The 21561-nt window shown below is 36.8% G+C and overlaps 2 protein-coding genes across 2 annotated transcripts; both read left to right on the top strand.

The window, feature by feature from the left end:
- The first annotated feature begins 354 nt into the window (after window positions 1-354).
- On the top strand, window positions 355-7199 carry LOC145219151 (scavenger receptor cysteine-rich domain-containing protein DMBT1-like). Its single transcript, XM_080086542.1, has 13 exons — window positions 355-500; window positions 1031-1197; window positions 1761-1911; window positions 2173-2348; window positions 2985-3138; window positions 3528-3576; window positions 4093-4258; window positions 4475-4632; window positions 4837-5008; window positions 5234-5304; window positions 5408-5597; window positions 5839-5947; window positions 6801-7199. Exons 1-13 carry the CDS (start codon window positions 440-442, stop codon window positions 6929-6931), a joined length of 1755 nt encoding a protein of 584 aa, XP_079942668.1. The 5' UTR covers window positions 355-439; the 3' UTR covers window positions 6932-7199.
- A 5064-nt stretch (window positions 7200-12263) lies between these two features.
- On the top strand, window positions 12264-16887 carry LOC145219256 (scavenger receptor cysteine-rich domain-containing protein DMBT1-like). Its single transcript, XM_080086641.1, has 9 exons — window positions 12264-12269; window positions 13280-13430; window positions 13761-13936; window positions 14212-14350; window positions 14839-14884; window positions 15142-15307; window positions 15495-15652; window positions 16064-16235; window positions 16363-16887. The coding sequence occupies exons 1-9, from the start codon at window positions 12264-12266 to the stop codon at window positions 16435-16437; spliced, it is 1089 nt and encodes a 362-aa protein (XP_079942767.1). The 3' UTR covers window positions 16438-16887.
- Window positions 16888-21561: the final 4674 nt, after the last annotated feature.

A 21561-nucleotide genomic window follows, 5' to 3' on the forward strand; every position in this document is an offset into this window, starting at 1 on the left:
GGCACAGGATAAGTGTCGCAACTGTATTGATCCGGTTTGAATCACCTGCCTTGTGTTACGGGGCTCGCGGTGTTCGCGCCGGTAATCTCTAAGTAGGCCGCAGTGTGTTATAATGTATAAAAGGAAACCCGCTTGACGCATATGAAGTGTTGCAGCTGAAAATAGCATTATAATACTTGTATTGGATAAATGATTTAGATAAAGTTGTAGCCACACTTAAATTAACAAGGGTGCCGACCTCAAGGAAGTTTAAATAGAAAATGTTAAATATTGACAGGCAAACATATGCTTATGTACTAGTTGATGTGCAAATACATATAGTTGTAAGTTATATCGGTAGTATTAAATTAGTATGTTTATTCATTTATTTGCATTGTATAGTAGTAGATATTAGTTGGTGATATAAAACAGTTGCTATTTGTCCAACAAAACGACCAAAATGTCAATCAGGCTGATAAAGGTTGCTCTTTTCGTCTGCTCTATGAGTTTATTACATCGAGGTAAGTAATTTTAAAACATAGCCAGTCGAAAGTAATTGTTCTAATGGCGGCATACAAAACTTACAAACTTCATAGACTTAGATGACATTTTACTGCAATGTATCAAATAAAGCCCTAATTGTGTAAGTTTAAATATTGCATTTGCACGAACAGCTTTCAGTTGTTTGCGACGAGCTTCAAAATATGGTTTCCCGTAAAACAAAAACAAGGTTAAAAAACAAATTTTAATCATTTTCGAACTATTGAAATCAAACAAATACTTTGACAAAACCATTTTATTAGGGTCTTATGGGCTCGGTGTAAAATATTGTTCCAGTTAACTGGTAAAACATATTCACCAGGCTTAAAATAGCGACGCAAAGTTGCGATGTCATAAACCGCGAGAAAGCGGATGGCACATTGGCGGAAATATAAAAAAAACGCGCTGCAGCTATGCCGAACTCTCTATGTAGCAGCTTATTGGTGTCAGGATTGTAAAGGGATGCTCGATTGTTAAAATTTATTTTTCTGATGGTCAATTTCATGTTAAGTGTCGGACGGTCAGTGTCACGACGGGGATGTAACTACAATTCACTTTTCTGACAACATTTTACCTGAATGTACCACATATACTCGCCGCTTTATCCACGATCAGGGTTCCACAAGATTGGTTACTTATTTTCGAAGAGGAGAGCTAGCTGCAGACAACTTTTGTGAGGTAAAGTCTTATGAGTATAGCTTTCGACTTCGGTACATAAGATTTTGTTGGTTTGGTTCTTTTTTAACCTCTAGGGTGGAGGTCACGCACACAGTGAGTCTGCATCGTATTGCTAGTTGTTAGTTACTTTGTTTGTCGATATTTTATTCATCAAAACAGGTTCACACGTGTACGCATATAACATATTTTCCTCGATTCGACTTGAGTAACGAACCAAAATCTATTTTTTAACTCGATTTGTGGTTTGTTTCAAATCCATGGATTAAAAAAATACTTTGGAATGTTGTAGATTTATTATGATTGGGAGTTGTTCTTGAAACAAAGTTGTTTTGGGAACAAATTTGAACTGGTTTTAACCAAAAGGGCTCATTTTTTGCCTGACTTTCTACTCGGCTACATTTGCTGCGTTTTTTTCGAGTTGGTTAAAACGAACGGGTTTTCTTTTAAAAAGTTCGGGTTTGGCGTTTAGGGTTCAAACGTTCGGGCTCGGTAACAACTCGTAATAAAACTAATTGCCACTAATGTGCAAATTTTGAGCATTAGCCTCATTCTGTTTAATCTAGATTTACGAGGGATCCGACGACCAAGGTACATTGGCTGGAACGTTGGAAGGTGGAGGCTTATCTTTTCCGGTTATCGTTGAAAGCTCGTCTGCTTATATATCATGTGTCACAAACCTCACAACGGGAACTCCAAAAATTCTCATGCACGCTGGTAAGTCACATCTATAAGTTTTCTCAAAATTTGGGCTTTTTAGGTGATAAGTAAGCTGCAGTCAGAGCGTCACTTTCGTTCTGTATCATCTCATCAGTGAAATGGTGACAAAAAATTGAGTGTGCAAATTCTTGCAGCCAGACTGTGTTGCGTTTTATGAGTAAGAGGTCAAAAGTAACTGCACAGAAACCAAATTTGTTTTACCAGCCGGACTGTCTGCAGCTAAACTAACAAACAATTAACGCCTTTTGTGTATTTTAGCTACTTTGTGCGGGGAAGATGCTACAGGACCGATATATAATTTACAGTCTCCTAACTTTCCAAGTAACTACCCAGCTACGGCTGGTTGTGTTTGGAGATTTCGCATGGAAAGCAGCACGTCCTTGGTGTTTCAATTCTCCACTTTTACCATCGAAAATAACTTTGACCTTTTATACGTAAGTGAGTGGTTATTTCTTTTTAAATTACATTGCAGAACCAAAACGGACCGAACCAGGTTTTAATCTTGTTTCGAGTTAACATTTTACAACATAATAATTTTTGGCCATGTAAAACAACATAAGGACACACGGTGGCTGAGATGGCAGTCAGGTCCAAATCAAACATATTTTGTTGAAACAAAAGTCGTACCTAAGCCGAAAAGCCTGGCTCTACATAAAAATTTCATTTAAACCAGGAGTGCACAACAAACAAATCCGTTCTAACGTTGCATAAAAATCTAGAAAACAATCTCTTTTATAGAGATTAATTTGAGGGCAATCATGTCCTAAATATTTAGGACGCCATCATCTACATTGCACGTTGTACGTTGGTTTATTCAGTATTTGTACCCAATGATTAATAAGCAATGATTAATATGGTTACTAAGCAGGTAACAAATCTTTCCAGCCCCACGAAACCCAGTCCGAGCGGTTTTCCAACCTTAATTTCTAAAATAAGGCATAATCCATTAACACCCACTGTACATGTATTTTTGCGGCCTCATACTTTTGTCAGTTCTGCCGCGCCTTATGCACCCCCGATTTAAACCAGAATTTGTTTACACTTGTTGACTGGTGCGACATTATTTTCAGTTCAAAGACGATCAAGGAAATGTAGAAAGATTGACTGGGAATTATGATGGAGGATTGAATCACACAGTTACTGCAACAAATCTTACTCTTATCTTTATCAGCGATACTGACGGAGCTGAGCAGGGATTTAATGCAACAGTCAACCTTCCATCAGGTTAGTGCAATTTGTTTTCAAAAGACAACAGACAAAAACGCAAATCTTACAATGAAAATGTTGGGTACATTTTCAAAAGTTTATACGGATGGAAATCATTTTAAACTTTGCGATTTACTCTCCATGCAAATCAGATTATTTTTAATTGATTTGTACCATGTCATGTTGGTTATTTGTCGTTTTCTTAATTAAGTGGCATAATTTGTATGTTGTGGAAAAAGGAAAACAAAACCCATCAGGTCCATTTTATGGGTAACGACAATAAATTATGTTTTGAAACACTTGGTGGAATATGATGAAGCAAAATTTTATCTATCCAATGCAGCAAAGTAATCGTTGTTTTGTTCGAAAGTGTAAGCTAACCGTAAGTAATGCAATGTTTTTTGTAGGATCGCAACAATCAACGATGGTTTGTCAGACCGAAGGTTTGACCCTACCGTAAGTTCTTTTTTAGTGTTTAGGTTAACATTAAATAATCCTTAAGAAATATATAATGATTTTAGAATTTTTGTGGGGGGATGGCGTTTTTAGACATTGCACAAAGAAGTCGTTTGTGCAAAAGAAATATAGGCACCATCACAGGAATAAATAAGTAAGAAGTGGGTAATAATTTGACATGTCTGAAATTAATATTTCAAATTGCAGTTAATTTAGGTTGCACATTGAAAAGTGCGCATACATATAAATCTATTGAAATGTCACCGCTATATAATACCTGTTACAGCCACCGTTCTGCGCTTGATAACGTTTTGTCGGTACCAAGCTGGTTTTAAAGCAATTGTGTCTCTACAAGTGTTCTCTTCCCAAGCGATCAAAGAAAAAATTAACGCAACCCAACAACAAAAATAAGATTACCTTCTAAACAGTGTTGTTAATGTAGTAGGCAGTTTCTTTGAAGATGCTGCATTAAAAGTGTTGTTGCTCTACAAAAACTCTAATGTCCAATATTCGCAGGGTTACGCCTGATGAACAGAACACATTGGACTACGAACTCGGTGACACTCTTTACATCGCATTAGACAGGGAAACTCCCCTTTTACAACTCAATGACAACTGCAAGGTCACGGGGTCAGATCCGGTGTTCGTGTTTGACATTGGTCAGTGTGAAGGTGCCTACAAGGTAACATGCGATTTTATATATTAATGGTGTATAAAAAGATTGACAACGCTTAAACAAATCATCGGTTACATTTTAACAACGAAAAAGGATAGTTAGCAACGACCAAATGTGTTAAAATTTATCGCACCAAATAAAATAAAGTATTAAGATAGATTTGTTTAGTAAACTTTGTTGCGGTCGTATAAAAAATGATTACGTACATTTTTGTATTAACAGAATGAGAACGATATGGTGTCGGTGTCTTTTCTGATCTGGAGATTTTTAGCTCCATCCCCTGCCGTGGTCCAACGCGACATTCAAAACAAGCTCAATATGACTTGTCTATTTGAAGCCGATCAAGTTCTCTCGTCATCTAATGTCCAACCACAAGTCGGGTAAGTGGACAATAAGGGCACATGCCATATGTTACACGGCAAACGACATCAGTTGGTAATTGTTTCAATGGACAATGTTAGTTTTATCATCACTAGTACTAGCCAAACATTATGAAAAGTAACCAATAAAAACAAGAAAATGAAACTATAGTTCTAAATCCCTATAGAAATATGTTTAATTTTCTTCGAAATAACAATGTGCAGATCCGTTGAAATTTCGGCCGAGAATACAGGAAACTTTGACGTCGCTCTAAATCTTTTTACAAACGAACATTTCAACGAAAGCTTGTCTGGGGAAGTCACTGTGCCCAACTACATATTTGCTGAAGTTAAACTTGAAGAAGTTTCTCCAAGCAACGATGACTTCATTGTCCAGGTAAATCATTAAGGCAACAAAGGTTACTAAATTGTAGTTCGCGTTTTGTAGAAAATGCACATTACAGTCGTTGCATTATTTTGTGTGTGACGTTATCCATCTTCTTGAGTAAAGATTTTAAAACTGTAAAACACTTTTGAGTTTTTATTCCCATGTTAAGTATTTAAGCATCATTTAGGTGCTATAGGGGTTGCACATTTGATTTCATTACAATTTTGTATACAGCTTGAAGAATGTTGGGTAACACGCGTTGAAAACTCTGGTGGTTTGCCGAACTACCCTGTTGTAGTAAGCGGGTAAGCAGTACTTGTATTGGATTTGTAGTGTGCACTCTTGCTTTTCATAAAACTGAACGGCACACTGTTTTAGCCTTGCGTAAATTTGTGCCAATATGAGTAGATGTGTTGCGCCACCCAGTGGAGGCGAGGCTGCCGACGCGAAAATGTTGATCAGAAATTACCAAGCCAACTTTGCAACGTTCAAGCTGATGAGCTTTGTGTGGACAAACTTTACCGATGCAGAACAATTTATCTACATTTACTGCGACGTGACCATTTGTCAAAACTCAACTGGACAATGCCCTGGACAGGTGAGTTGAGTTTGTTTGCTCCGTTAGATTCAAAATAAGTCGGCCGTCGAGCTGCCCACATCATTGCAAGTAAAGTGGATTATATTTGATTGATTTATACGTCAATAAATTTGCTTTATTAAATTAACAGAGAAAAAACACGATATGTCTGAGTTTTTTCAGATTACATTTAGCTGCTTTATTTATTCTTAATAATATTTATATACATCAAAAAAATTATAAATATTAAACTTATTTGCAGATGTGTGGTGGGAAAAAAAGACGGTCTGTTGACAACAATGGACGCAGCCAACGACTTTCTGCAGGGCCAGTGCACATCTTACAAACTACCAAGTATCTTCTTATGCAAGGTACCAACACAATAGTTAAACTCTTCTTTCCTATATATTAACTTTGTTCAGGGCAAAATACTGCAGTTGCCTGTGTTTTAACTACTCAAATCATTGCATTTATCAACTAAAACCCTTGGGGACATATTTACTTAAGCTATATTAGACCTCAATTATCAAACATTTTGCTTGTTTCTTTGTCTAAAATTACTGCGCCTTAAAGTGAATTTGTTTGTTTGTTTTATTTAATCCTCGATGGGCCGACAACGCCTGAATGCGTTAACTAACAGTCAGTCCACGGTCGAGCTGCCTGAATTGTTGCAACTCAGTTGAATATTTATTATTTGAGACTTATAGGGGACGTTAATGTAGTGCAACCCTTCGGGTTTCAGTGGGTTAGAGCAATTCCAAAGTTTTTTGCCCAGGGAAACACAAGCTGCCGAAACAGTATTAGAACCCACAAGCGATTGAACGCAAGTCGGCTGCACTTACCACTCGGCCATTTTGGCAAACTCATGCATGGCCCTTAACGTAGCTTTTTTCCGTTTTTTTGAAGTTTTGTATCAAAAACATACTCCACACCGTCATAACCAGCAAACTTAAATTAAAAGTTACTTCAAAAAAGAAACACTTAATTCCGAATAATGGTAAGCGGTGAGTTCGAATCCCACCATCAACTGATTCTTTATAATCTGAAGTGTATTGAGAATCAACTCGATTCGGCGTTAAATCTTTTGCAAACTTGGCCCACTTCGAAGTATACATAAGAGTGGTATTAATTTTAGTCTGTATGAAGTTTTTAATCTCTAGTTCAGGGGCAAATGCTTTCGCACGCATATATGTTTATCTAAGTTAAACTATCTTTTTATCGCAGACACTCCAGGAGACAGAGTTGAAGTAAATGAAGCAGAGTATAACATCTTTCAACTGCTGATGTTTGTTCTTCTGGTTGCTGTAATTATCGGAGCTAGTTACATTTTGTGGGGCAAAATTGCCCAGATGTGAATTCCAAACAAATTGGTCTGTAAAATAACATTTCAGATTGAGTTTTCACAAATAACATTGTATTAATTCTCATGACATAAACAAATTTCCCCAAAACAACAAATTAGGCAGCGATTTATTCTCAAATTCGTTGATAAATTTGCTAGAGGTTTCAAAACTAGTCATTACAGTACATGTAATATTTAATGCTTTATTGTTGTCAGAAAAATGCCTTGTCAAAGTGATTTTGTTTGTATGACTGTGAAACAATATAATCGGATGCAATTGATACTGTGTGTGTGTTGGTTATATGACCACCAAAGTTACATTTGCGCTTGGCACGTATGAATTAACCAGTCTAGAGTAACATGTGTCTCCTAATTAAATTGTGATAGGAAGTATTACGAAGTTTGAAACATTGTTAGCAATAGACAGAAACTAGCTTGTTACACGATTTGACTTCCAAACCAGCTGTTTTTTTTTTAAATAATTGCTAAATTTGCACAATTCATGTTAACCACTAAATAAAACTGGAATGAAAGTTTAGAAATGGCAGTCACCGCCAGAATGACGTATTTTGATCAAATAATTTACTGGTGAAGTCCTAACAGGTTTTTGGATAAGGAAATAATCTTGACAAGCTTATTTGTGGTGGATTTGGTTTGCAAGTTGGGATTGTTTCTTTTGATGTGTGAATTTGATTTCATGCACAACTTAATGCTTCCACCAAGTGTATCGATTGTATCCAACGTTCTATTTAGTTTCAGATTCAAACCAACCAACCGTAAACATATATTATCTGTTGAATCAAATCTTCACAAACAAATAAACATTTTACATATTTATGTTTCGAAGAAAATCCAAATGAGTTTCGTTGCTTTCATTAGACTTGAATTTTAACGGTTTGGATTTGTTTGGTCTGATCCATTTTAACATTTTTATTCATTAAATGTTTTGAGCAGTGGAAACACATGTGTTTATATTTAACTTTGATTGTTTAATAATTTGGGTTTCACCCTATTTTTTGTAATGGCACTTTTGAAACGTACCGCTACTTTGCCATATTTATTAACTACTGTCACGCACCAATAATTTTGACATCGACTAGTCGCGCCTGCACATTTGTAATTGGCCGGTAAGGTCATGTGACTTTTGGTCTGCCATGTTTTGTGTTATATTTAGGGCAGTTATTGCCTGGGCCTCATGGGGTTTGGAGCGTTTGCGTTGTAGTTACAAAACGTGGTCGTGTTGTGTTGTGTTGTAACTTATTAAAACTTTGGAGATAGCCAATGTTCTTGCCATTTTATATTTATTATTTATATTAAAATTGTTTTAGTTGTTCGGTGTGAACATTACATCTTTGTCTTTAGCAGTAAGCCGTCAGTGCAGGAGAAATCTAGCAAGTTAGGGGCGGTGATCCTACTATAATAGTGGATAGGTTTGGGTCAGCATACTTTGTTTAGTGGAAGTTAACCACCTCGCCTTTTCCTAAATCCTAGGCCAAATCCGGTATCACCTAACTAATTTTGGTTGCAATTAAACCGATTTTTAATATTTTCACCTGAATCTAATGGTATCTCGGGGACGTTGTGAATGACCAAGATGTCTGCTTGTGCTGGAAAAGTCTCTGGCAGGTTCGACCGAACGTCAATTCACCAGTTTGATTGCTTCCTCTTGTTGTTGAGCTGTAATTGTGTCGTCATTGGCGTCGTGTCGCAAGTCGTCGCTTGATAAAGAAATGTCAGGCAATGTTAAGAAGCTGCAGCTTATCATTTAATAGCTCGATGCTTTTACATTGATACTGTGACACTGATCCGACTTCACTTTGGTTCCCAAGCAGTTGCTTGGCCATTGTTAGCCAGTTTCCTCTGTGGTGTATGCCCAGTTGTGGCATCGCACAGACTAGGTGAGGCATGGGTTTTTGCCTTGTTACTCCCAGCAAACTGGAGTGCCGTTGGATGGCTAGTATCAACGCAACATGTTTGTGCGAGCTTCTTTCTTAGCAAATACGTTTATATCAACGAAAATACTGGTTGTGGTTAGGAGAAGTGGTGCTAAGCACAGTTTTCAACTTGATATAGATTTTCGTTTTTTTATGAACCATGAAGAACAAAACTAATGTTCAGATACTATCTTGGAATGGCAATATGTTGTATTGTTTTTGCAACTCAAACTGTTTCCTGGCATAATAAACAAAGTGGTAATATACATATTTGTTTTTGTGTGGTTCAGTTGTACACCCACCAAGTAGCATCCCGCAAACTCTTTACGTCGCGCAGCAATAGCTTGTTCTACGGCAAATAAAATGCGTTATATTTTCGAACATCAAAAGATGTATTTTCGTAAGTTGGTATATGTTGGTTTAAACCACCAAATTGGGCGAAAGATGCCATTGTGGCAACTCTGGTACAGGATGTATGGGAGCATAAGCTTGTTATACTGTTTTACTTTTAAATGGGGCTTGTATTATTTGGTTTCAGAAACATTGTATGCAGTGCATAATGTAAACGGTCGTTCATATTATTTAACAATTTCCCCCGACTTTAAGTCCTGGGTCCGACGATTTGTTTCAACTGGAGTTTCCTCTCGGTTAATTGACTATTTCCGTTGCGACGGAAAACGAAAACGTTTGTTGTAGTTGTTTTAAAACTTTTTTCCTGGTGTCAGATATAACGCGCAATTTTGATAACTGTCAACGGCTATTCTCATTCATTACGTTTCCTGTTTCCGAATTAAGCTTTAACAACTTAATTATTACGACATAGCATTTATTTCAATAATGATTTCCAGCATCATGAATTCAACAAGTGAAACTTTTATTTGTAATTAACAACAAACGGCTATTTTTTGATTAAGTAACAACAAACAAACTAATACTGACGTGCGACATACAACAATAAGTTCCGTATGAGATTGGATCAAAGAATAATAAACTTTTGGCCAGTGGAAACACGTTAATGGAAGATTAAATTGAAATGGAAAATCATTTCATGAACTAACAAACATTTCCCTCATACTTTTTGTTTATATTTAACAACGTTTCACTACATAATATTTAATTTGTTTCTACTTTGTCTACACGCACACTTTGTCTAGATTTAACTTTTCCCAAAACGTACCACTACTTTTGTTTACTTAATTAACTACTCTCTCGCACCAGTGATTTTGACGTCGTCGCGCCTGCACGTTTGTGATTGGCCGGAAAGATCATGTTACTTTTGACCTGGCGTATTGTGTGCTATATTTAGGGCAGTTCTTGCCTGGACCTTGTGGTGTTTAGAGCGTTCGCATTTTAGCTGCAAAGCATGACGGTGTTGTGTTGTAACATATTGAAACTTTGGAGATAGCCAACGTCATTTCAATTTCATTTTTATTATTTATATTAAACTTGTATTAGTTGTTCGGTGTGAACATTACACCTTTGTCTTTAGCAGTAAGCTGTCAGTGCAGGAGAAATCTAGTAAGTTAAAGGCGGTGATCCGCTATAATAGTGGATAGGGTTGTGTAAGCTTACTTTGTTCAGTCAAAGTTAACCACCTCGCCTTTCCTTAAATTCCTAGGTCAAATCCGGGTTCACCTAACTAATTTCGGTTACAATTATGCCGATTTTTTATATTTTTACCTGAATCAAATGGTATTTCGGTGGCGTTGTAAATGACAAAAATGTTTGCTTGTGCTGGGAAAGTCTCTGGCAGGTTGACCGAACGTCAATTTACCAGTTTGATTGCTTCCTCTTGTATTTGAGCTGTAACTGTGTCGTCATTGGCGTCGCTTTGCAAATAGGCGCTTGGTAAATAAATGTCAGGCAATATTGAGAAGTTTCATCTTTCCAACCGGAGTGCCGCTATACCCTTATGTGACACGTTTGTTGCAGGGGGTGCAGACTTCATGTGGTTAGTGATATTGCTGTTAAAAATATATCTCCAAAGTAAAAATGTCAAGTCGACTATTAAAAGCGGCTCTTTTTGTGAGCGCTCTGAGTATGCTCCACCGAGGTTAGTGCATTCATTGATTTTTGTTGTGATTTCAACTTAAGTGGTATGCATGATAAGTCAAATTCTGGCAGTACGATAAAATTAAGCTTTGCTGTGCGGTTTTCTGGAGGACCACGAGTAAAAGCTCAGTAGAAACGACCAAAACAGTGGTCGGCAACCGCCGGTACGCGGTCGGGTACGAGTTTCTGACGGGTTCGTTATCAGGCTGTATAATCTTTCAGATTAAATGGTCTAAAACATTTTGCCCATGTATCCCGGGGATTATAAACTAATTTAGGTTTTTTCATTGCCAAATATTTGTAGTTTTTTTAAGACCGGAAAGCTTTAGTTTCAAAAACGGTCCGCAACAGAGTTGCAAGCGGGCCCGAAATCTGAGCCCGAAACCGGCCCGAACCCGAAAGTATGAGCCCGAAGCCCGGCCCGAACCCGAAACGTTTTTGCGAAGCCCGTTTAGGCCCGAAATTTTGATTGACAGGATGAGAAAGAAAAAAGAGATAGACAACAAATACAATGATCAATAGTAGACCATGGGGTAAACAATACGTTTTAGAGTAGAGTGGGCATTAGGTCAAAGCCAGAGTTTCTTAGCCGAGTGATTTTATTTTGTTTTTTTAAATGGCGGACACGGAACGTAAAGTCAGGCCCGTTTTAAGCCCGTTTTCTCACAAATACCTAAGCCCGAACCCGGCCCGAACCCGGCCCGAACCCGGCCCGAACCCGGCCCGAACCCGAACCCGGCCCGAAAAGCCCGGCCCGACTTGCAACTCTGGTCCGCAATAGAAAAAAGGTTGCCGACACCTACTCCAAAAGACAGTAATGTTGTGTTGCAAATATCACGGGTGTTATATAAAGGGAGCTACGGGTCCAGAGGGTTACTTAAAGGGGTAATCGATCTATAAAAGGCTGGGAATCACTGTTCTGGTATTGAGAAATCAGAGAGAGTAACACGAGGACAAAAATTCAGGCCCCACATTGATTAGATATAGTTTAGTATTTAAAAAAATATTTTCTTCTTTAGTATTAATGCGACATCTTTAGGCGAGCTTCTTTCTTGGCTAATACGTTTATATCAGTGGTTCCCAACCTTTTTGTAGTCACGGACCCCTTATATAATTTTTTTCGCTCCACGGACCCCCAACGTAATTTAGTTTTTTTTGCGTTTTCTGCATTATACGTTATTATACTTTCGTTTTTCGGGGGCAGAATTTTAATCAACCTTCACAGTCCTTTAACCTCAATAAAGTTCTGTACTGTAGCAGCCAATGCAACGAAGAGATGAATTTTCTAGTGTACAATACTTAAAACAAAGCACAAAGAATGCTATTGTTATTTGTTGTGGTGTGTGTTGTGATGTCACAATGGAGGTAACAATCACCATAACAGTTCATAACAATAACAATCATAACAGTTTTCCTAATCCAAGGGTTTGATAAACAGTTTGCACTTATTTACAGGATTGTAAAAACGGTTTGGGAACCTAAAAATATTGTACTGTTGTTAATGCTACTGCAAATATTTGCCTTCACGGACCCCCTGAAACCATCTCACGGACCCCTTAGGGGTCCGCGAACCCCAGGTTGGGAACCACTGGTTTATATCAAGGGAAATATTGGTTGTGGCCAGGAGAAGTCCTGCAAAGCATCGTTTTCAACTTGATATAGATTTTTTTTAGTATCCTATAATGCCGCTTTTCGTATTTTTAGTATCCTATAATGCCGCAGCTGAAACTGCTTCCTAGCATAATAAACAGAGTGGCAATATCCATCGTTGCGCCTCTTTTAATTTTTATGTATTTTAGTTGTACACCAACCAAGTAACATCCCACAAACCCTTTATGTCATATAACAATACCTTGTCATACGGCACAAGGGGAGACTGTCCGTTATATTGTCGAACATTCAAGATATATTTTCGTAAATTGAAAACTTTGGAATATGTAGGCTTAAACAACTAAATTGGGCGAAAATACGCCATGGTGGCGAACAGGCTTGTATGAGAGCTAAAGCTTGTTAAACAGCTTGTTATACTGTTTTACTTAAAATGGTGCTTGTATCATTTAGTTTCCGACACACTGTGTGCAGTGGAGAATGTAAGCGGTGCTTATTATTATACAACAATTGCCCCTAACTGTAACACATGGGCCCGACGATTTGTTTCAACTGGAGATTCTTCTCGGTTAATTGCACATTTCCGTTTGGGACAGCTTGCTGCAAACAACTTTTGCAAGGTAAAACTTTACGAACTTTGTCCTTGAAATGAGCTCAATTCGAAATTCGTCCGTTCGTTTCCGCGTAGGTTCGAATTTCATTTCTTTCAGTTAAATTTTAAATACTTTCCTCACCTTATGCGCAAATCGTGAACAAAAAACATCTAGATTTACGAGGGATCCGACGACCAAGGTAAATTAGCTGGAACGTTGGAAGGTGGAGGCTTATCTTTTCCGGTTATCGTTGAAAGTTCGTCTGCTTATATATCTTGTGTCACAGACCTTACGACGGAATCTGTGTCGTTTCGTCTACAACCATGTAAGTAAGGCTTACGATTCATTTAAAACCGAAACTTGAAGCATATATTGTAGATAAAACATGTTTTCGGGTCGATATCAGCAACAAATAAAATGATGTCAAATCTATTATTTTGCAGACTTTGAAAAAAATAATAATTTGCAAACACAGTTTTAATGTAAAAAAATCGTAGTTTATGAGCACTTTTTAAACAGTGGTGATATTCCATTGCTTATCGGATCGACAACTACACATAAGTCACAGAAAATCGACAACACGATGGTCAAAACAATTGCTTGGAACTATTTTACCAGCTGCGTTGTCTCAAGCTAAACGTTTTGTGCTGTTTAGTTACGTCGTGCGGGGAAGATGTTGAAGATATACCGTACAATTTACTCTCTCCAATGTTTCCTAGTAACTACCCCAACTTTGCTGGTTGTGTTTGGAGATTTCAAATGAATAGCAGCACAACCTTAGTGTTCCAATTCTCTACATTTAACACTGAGGGCGAATCCGACATTCTTTACGTAAGTGTCTTAACGTATAATATAACCTAATTTAAGGGTTCCAACAGAGGAAATCCAGAGATTGCGTGCAAAATGAGGGTAGTGTGGACAAAATATTTTTTTCTCTCTCATTATTTAACATGGTAATATTGTCGACGCAAATAATCGAGTGGAAACGGTTTGGTATCTTTAGGAGATTTCTTGCAATACGCACTGAATTAATATGTGGCCCTCTGCGGCTAAATGTTAGCATTTCTGATCAAACCAAATATAAATAAATACCGTATTGTTTTCAGTTCAAGAACGAAGAAGGTAATGTGGACAAATTTTCTGGGTCGCTTGGGTCATTTAACTACACGGTGACTTCATCAAATCTCACTGTCATGTTTGAGAGCGACGATAGCGTGCTAAGAGTCGGATTTAATGCCAAAGTAGGTGAGGCAAATCTCCTTTCAGGCACAAAATGTCGACATGCAAATGATAAAAATACACTTAAGCTCAGCCAGGATGGGTTGTAGGTTCACGATGGTCTGTAAAAAAAACTTCTTTGTGATTTAAACTAAAATCTAACTAATAAGATAGCAACGAAAATTTTTTGACTCCTTTTACTGCATTGCGACAAGTGCTTTAAATTCCTTTTAGATCAGCTAATTAGAATCTAGAGAGTTCCCAACAAGCTATTTTGACATCAAGTTCTTTTTTTTTGGTCCTGTCTCACCAAATTACATCGTTTAGTTCGATGCCAAGTTGTAACATTTTATATGATAAAATACGGGGTAGGTAAAATCCATTAAATTAATATCACAATATAAAGGCAATGAAAGGTCTAAAATAACAAATTTAATATTCAAAAGTAAATTTTAATCCACAAAAGGTTGAAAAATGCTTTATTTATACTTTATTTAATTTTTTTTATACCGTAGAAATACAACCATCTGTTGAATGTAGGACTGAAAATTTGATCATCAGGTAGGTTAATATTTTCTTTTTGATTCGTAAGTGAAAATTATTGATGCTTTTTGAAAGTCTTTTATAATCAAAAGGTTATTGAAAAAAATTCTTTATTGATTGAGACATCTTTTACTTCTCAGTTTTCAATGGGTCTTCTAATGGGATGCGGCGATAAAAACAGCAATATAGTATAAATGTTTGAAAAGTAAGCAAAAAAAGAACAGGTTGTCTAGACTTTTATAGTGTACAAAAACTTAGCAGTGTAATCTTCGCAGAGTAACAGCTGATCAACAGAACACATTAGATTACGAACTCGGTGACACGCTTTTCATCGCATTGGACAGGGAAACTCCCCTTTCTCGACTCAATAACAACTGCAAAGTCACGGGGTCAAACCCAGTGTTTACCTTTGACATTGGCCAATGCAAAGGTGCTTTTAAGGTACAGTTGGATTTTTTTTCCAAACACATAGAAAGTTTGTCCTTATTATTTTTAGAAAACATTAGCTATTAGAACCAATTAACAATACATAGTTAGGTATAATGATAAGTGTTATAATCTTTTTCTTGCTGCATAATAAAAAACTGCCAATTTTGAAATATAATGTAATTTTCCTGCTAATATACAGAATGAAAACGGTACGGTGTCGGTGTCTTTCCTGATCTGGAGATTCCTAGCTCCATCCACTGCCGTGATCCAACGCGACGTTCAAAACAAGCTGAATGTGACTTGTTTATTTGACGCGGACCTTCTTATCTCGTCATCCAAAATTCGTACAAAAATCGGGTAAAGAGGCGAAGAACAAACATTTATATAACAGCTAAGATGAACATATTTAAAGTAGGATCAGCCCTGAAGCGTCGATGAAGACCAGCGATCATGGCGTACATATCGATAAATCATAGAACGCCAGGCTTATTAAAGGCGTGTACCGAGTGAGCTGGTCCCCCGAGCATTGGGAATGTCAGATGGAAATGCTTGGGAGACCAGCTGATTCGGCACACGCATTCTATTTAGACAAGCTCATATTATTGTGGAGAGTGTATTTACCAATGCTGCTCAACAAAATGCACGGTTTTAATCTAGTGCGTTAATTTGTATTTGATAATCTCGCGTACACACCAGGGAGTTAAAAATAGTAAGCTATTTGTCATATTGATTGCCATTTTTATTTCCGAACATTTTTAAATATTGTAGATCTGAAGAAATTTCGGCGAAGAATGCAGGAACTTTGGATGTTGCCCTAAATCTCTTTAGCAACGAATATTTTACCGAAAGCTTGCCCAGCGAAGTCACTGTACCTAACTACATTTTTGCTAAACTTAAACTTAATGAGATTTCCGTAAGCAACGATGACTTTATTGTTCAGGTGACTTGAAAACAAACAGCTTTTAGTGCAAGAAACCATTGTATTCTTTAATTTAATATTCACTATTCTGGCATCGTTGGTCTAATTTGTAATTTATACTCTTAAAGTGGAATATATTTTTGCACAGCTAGAAGCCTGTTGGGCGACACGCAATGAAAACTCCGATAGTGTGCCGAGTTACCAAATTGTACAAAGCGGGTAAGATATACTTGCATTACCTCAACACATTTTTTTCTCATTTGGGAGCTTATTTGTTTAGTGATTAATTTTCCACCTGTATTTCACTATGTTTTTTTTCACGGGGTTCGAACCCAGGACACTCCCGGGGAAAAATCCCGATCAAGGTTTTTTTTGAGTCTGTATGTGGGTCAGGCGCGCCAGACCATTCGGCCAAGTTCCTGCCCATATTTCACTGTGCTTAACTTTGCATCGAAACTTTTAAATGCGTTGCGCCACTCAGTGGAAGCGAGTCCGCCGAGGCGAAGATTTTGATCCGAAACTACGAATCCAACTTTGCAAACTTTCAAGCTGATGAGCTTTGTGTGGTCAAACTTTACTGACGCAGAACAATTTATCTACATCCACTGCGACGTGACCGTCTGTTATAATTCAACTGGACAGGTGAGTTGAGTTGACCGTATTTAGGACTTGTGATAGAGATTACAGTTTACCAAGAAATGTTAGTCAAAAAATATAAGAAGGTGTAGGAATATCGGTTTTAGTGATATCAGTTTTTTCTAAACCAACAAAACCACTGTATATTGCTAAACCACAGTGAACTTATAACGATATATCTTTATAGATAAACTAAAGAATTTCATAGGCGTTTATGGCCAGTTGTGACATTAAAAAGATTTAGTGAGGCGCGGTTTTATAGTCTGTTGCACCCAACTAACTGGAGTGTCCTAGGTTCGCTTGTCATTACGGTATATTTTCTGTCAACAGTTGCACTCATAAGATTTTATATGGCAAACCAGTGCAAAGGCCGAATGGTATGGCGAGCCTCACCCATATAAAGACATAAAATAATTTGATCGGGATTCGTTCCCTCGGGTTCGAACCACATGAAAAATAACGATGTTTATTGTCCGTAGCTTATATACAAACTAAAGAGTATTTAAACCCTCTTGTATGGTTCAGCTGATAGGGTAATAGCACGGAAAATACGCCGTGCCGTGGAGGAATGCTTGGGAGACCGGCCCTTAATCGGCCTGGCGCACTATGGATTATATATATGTGTGCCGTGATCGCCTTAATTCGGTATGACGCCTTTAATAAGACTGGTGTACGATGAAATATCAATATTAGTATAATTGTTTTGTAGTCTTGTTCTGGTAAGAAACGACGATCTGTTGAAGACAATGGTCGCAATCAACTACTTTCTGCAGGGCCAGTGCACATTGTAGTTTTCGAAATATCTTCCCCTTGTATAGTACTATGTCTTGCTGACTACTTACGTATATGTTCATGCGATGAACTTGACTGGTAACAATCCCACCTTTTATTTAATTTTCATGGAAGGGCACATATGAAAGGTAAATAAAACAATAATTATCGTAAAACATATTTCATGGGTTCGAATCCCATCACTAATTTTCTTTTTCTTGTATCCGTTGCTTTAACAACCAGACCGATTCGCTGGCCTCTTGCAATCTTGACATATACTGCGACTTTCATGGGTATAACCAACACATGTCCGCTTCAGTGCTGACTACATCGATATATAAGCAGTTATTTACCTATTTTTATCGTTTTTTTGTTAAGCATGACCTTTTTTTTATCTGTTATACAACAGAAGAAAGAAACGAAGCTATAGAAGGTGCTGGCAACAGCTACCAACTTGTGATGTTTGTTCTTCTGGCTGTAATTATTATCGGAGCTGGTTACATCGTATGGGGCAAACTGAACCAGGATCGCAATGCGAGACAAAATCGACTGTAGATAAATGTTTTAGTATTCTCATCATGGCTTGTTAATCTGCATTTAAAAGCTATTGCCTTTGAAGATCAAAAAACAAATAACAAATTAAAGCTGTTTTTCATAGGGCTGTTTGTTAGTTTAGTTATCAAATAAATATTATGCATCAATTCACTTATTACATGCTTCATTCATAGCTGACATGAAATTACTTTGTCAAAGTATTGTCGTGTTTCCGTTTAACTGTTGTATACAATATAATCAGATGGGCCTTTGAATCCTTTGAATTAGCTGATATCATGAGTCAGAAAAAAACATTTTTAAATATTTTAGCGTGGTAGCCTGTGTTGACCGAGGATATATTGGCCTTTAAATCTCATTTATGGTAATTAATTCAACACAAACAAAACCCATACCACCGTCCTCAAAAAGGCTTATTGTCTAGAAGTCACCAACACTATGCCCGTTAGACTAATTCTTAAAAGAGCCGGTTGTGCCTCCAGTTTACACAATAGGCTACGCCTCATGACGATTCTTTTTAAAGTGGTGCAATAGGTTTATCTAACCATGGACAATTAATACTTAACAAAGCATTATGTAACAATCATGGAATTCGACTGTTACGTCATACGCGCTATAATAAATGGCAGTTGGTGAACAAAGTGGTACCTGGAATGCTAAACTGATGTAACACATTTTGATTGTGACACATTGCAAGATGAAATAATAAGCCACACTAGAGAAAAGAGTACCGGAAGTCAATCGGGAAAAACTTCTCAAAAATTCAAACTAATAAACATTCCGTTATTCCCGATTTATGGAGATTTATTAATTGATTGGTTAGTTTCATGCCTCAGGAAATACAATTTGTTCCCAAAATATTACAGAAAGCAAAATGTCGCATGTGCTGCAAAATTCCAAAACTGATCGGTATTTGCGAAATTAGGTAATGATGTAGAATAACGTTTTGTACAAATTTACAGTCTATGAGCCTTGGAATTAACGATAACGTGTGGAGCCCCGATTTCTTCCATGATGCAACTGGTTGTGGCGAATTTCACCTCTGTTCTCATTCCTTTGCATTCGCTCTTCTGCTGGGGCTCCATTGGGGTCGAAATGGTCAAACGCGATTCGTGCTAAAATATGAGAAATAATTGCTAACATGAAACACAGAGTTTTTATATTAAACATGGTGTTTATTACCTATGTTTTGTGGGGGTCGGTTATGTCGGTCGGATTTAACCTTGGGTGAAACCTAAAGAGGAAATTGTCATTAAAGATTTTACTGTGAACGCAGAAAATTGATTAAGTACCATTGTTATCAAACGTATTCAATGTTTTTGTCAGACATTGTTGTAAAGCTATAACCACCAAAAAAGTTCAAATAAATCATCAGATTCGCAAAATAAACATTTTTATTTGTTAAATACTGATAATAACCTGAAATGTCCTGTAAAAATGTCTTTCTATTTTAAAAATGTTAAAGCGCCTTTTATGGAGTAGAATTAAATTCCCAGCAAAAAATAAAAAAATGAAAAATAAACTGACACATCATTTATTTTCTTGCTTGATTCACCATGGCTTAACGGTATGTGGAATGCAAATTTGCGTAAGAAATCAACTAACTATTGTATTGACTTTACCGGTCTAAAGCAAAATAACTGAATCTTTTGTTAAACATAAAAACTGATAACGAATGTATAGAAAACGTGGTCGGGATACAGGCTCAGCAAACAGGAAAAACTTCGACACAGAACTGAACGTTACAAAGCAGCAAATTAAACCAATGAACGTGGGCAATGCCAAAACTATCACAAAGTTTTTGACTAGTCAAATTAAGTAAGTTGGTTTCTAAGTTAGTCTGCGTTGTCACTAGTGTTTGTGCCTTCACATTTAAAGCAATCACATTTGCCTTGTTGCGTAAATAAATAGTTCATATATTTAATTTGTGTCTTTATGTAGTCAAACGTTTGTTTGTTTTAGGCAGTGATACAAAACGCACGAAATTAATCACTAACTTCCAAACTTATTTACTTACACTAGCTTCCAAATACCTAGGGCAGTTCCCGTCCGGTCCAATTTCACTGTCATCATCATAATCATCAAATAAAAACGAATCTAGGATCTTTAGACTCTTAGATTTTAATGGAGCAGTTTTGTTATTTCCTAAAGAAATAATGTTTAGATCTTTTTTGTGTATTTTCTTTTCAAACAATAAAAAAGAAACGAAACAAAACGGATTGGTTTTAGAACACTATTTGTTCACAAGTATATTGATGAAAATAAAGATCCAAATATACTTAAAAAACGACATGCTTCATTTATTAACCGTTTCGGCAAATGCTCATGTCATCATTAGAGATAAGAAGGGCCACATCAGTTATACCCGTTTATATGCACTTGAGTCACGCAAAACAATGATAGAAAGGTACGAAATAAGCGTCGCTTGGAAATGGCAGATAAACAAGATTTGGGCTCTTATTTTTGTCGTTAGATTAATTGTATTTTAATAATTTGGCATGCATTCTAGTCTATTCGAGAAATTTGAGAAAACTCTTTCCGTGTTTTCCAGAAAAGCGGATAATTTGAAGCAGTTAACAAGTAAATTGGATGCCCTTCAGTTTTACTGTTACTAAATAAACCATCATCAATCGTGATTGTGGTTTATTCTAATTTAATACTATCGTCAAATACCCACGTGTGGTCCTCGGCTTTGGTGTTGCTGGTTTTGGAAGTTTTGAAATTACTTTCTTTTTCGCTAAAAACAGAAATGCTTGATTAAATAATGACACTTTTTGATACGTTCGTGACCAACTGAACGCAAAAGTACAGAAAAGCTGATGACACCATACACCATAACTGCTTCACTCTTTGCATAATTCCGGTAAGTGACACAAAGAGATGAGTTATTAATTTAACAGCTGAAGAGGGGTAGGGGTAGAAACACTTTTTAAAGTGTCGTTTTTCTCATACTTACTTGGGACTTGAGACTTCTTGGTTTCGTGTTTTAAAGTTTTTGGTATTACTTTCTGTTTTGCTAATACACAGTTGTGATTCAAAATATTTTATCATTTACTTTCCTTCCAAACAGAAATCCACAAAATTATTAACTTACCAGTATAGGTACAATGGCTCCTTAACTTTGGTGCTTCGTGGTTAATGATTTTCGGATTCACTTGTACTTGTACTGGAAACAAAAAAAGCTTTAAGTTTGTTTTGTTTTTTCAAAGTTTTTGTTACTTCTTTATAAATAGATGTAAGTTCAGAAATACCACTTAGTCGTTCACCCTTTAGTTTAAAAGATATATATATATTTCGCTAATACAGCATCGTCAGTACCTTATTCAAATGGAATCCTTAAACCAACTATTCTTTATAAGTCTCACAATTTATTGATTGATGTTATGTT

The sequence above is a fragment of the Phallusia mammillata genome, chromosome 3 (genome assembly GCF_965637545.1).
Source record: "Phallusia mammillata chromosome 3, kaPhaMamm4.hap1.1, whole genome shotgun sequence".
Classification (NCBI taxonomy): domain Eukaryota; kingdom Metazoa; phylum Chordata; class Ascidiacea; order Phlebobranchia; family Ascidiidae; genus Phallusia; species Phallusia mammillata.

Excerpts from the sequence above, each read along its gene's own strand:
- LOC145219151 (XM_080086542.1), top strand. The coding sequence starts at position 440 with ATGTCAATCAGGCTGATAAAGGTTGCTCTTTTCGTCTGCTCTATGAGT. Across the intron at positions 5,305-5,407 it reads TACCCTGTTGTAGTAAGCGG|ATGTGTTGCGCCACCCAGTG; the intron begins GTAAGCAGTACT and ends CAATATGAGTAG. Across the intron at positions 5,948-6,800 it reads CAAGTATCTTCTTATGCAAG|ACACTCCAGGAGACAGAGTT; the intron begins GTACCAACACAA and ends TTTTTATCGCAG.
- LOC145219256 (XM_080086641.1), top strand. Across the intron at positions 15,308-15,494 it reads AATGCAAAGGTGCTTTTAAG|AATGAAAACGGTACGGTGTC; the intron begins GTACAGTTGGAT and ends GCTAATATACAG. Across the intron at positions 15,653-16,063 it reads AAAATTCGTACAAAAATCGG|ATCTGAAGAAATTTCGGCGA; the intron begins GTAAAGAGGCGA and ends TAAATATTGTAG.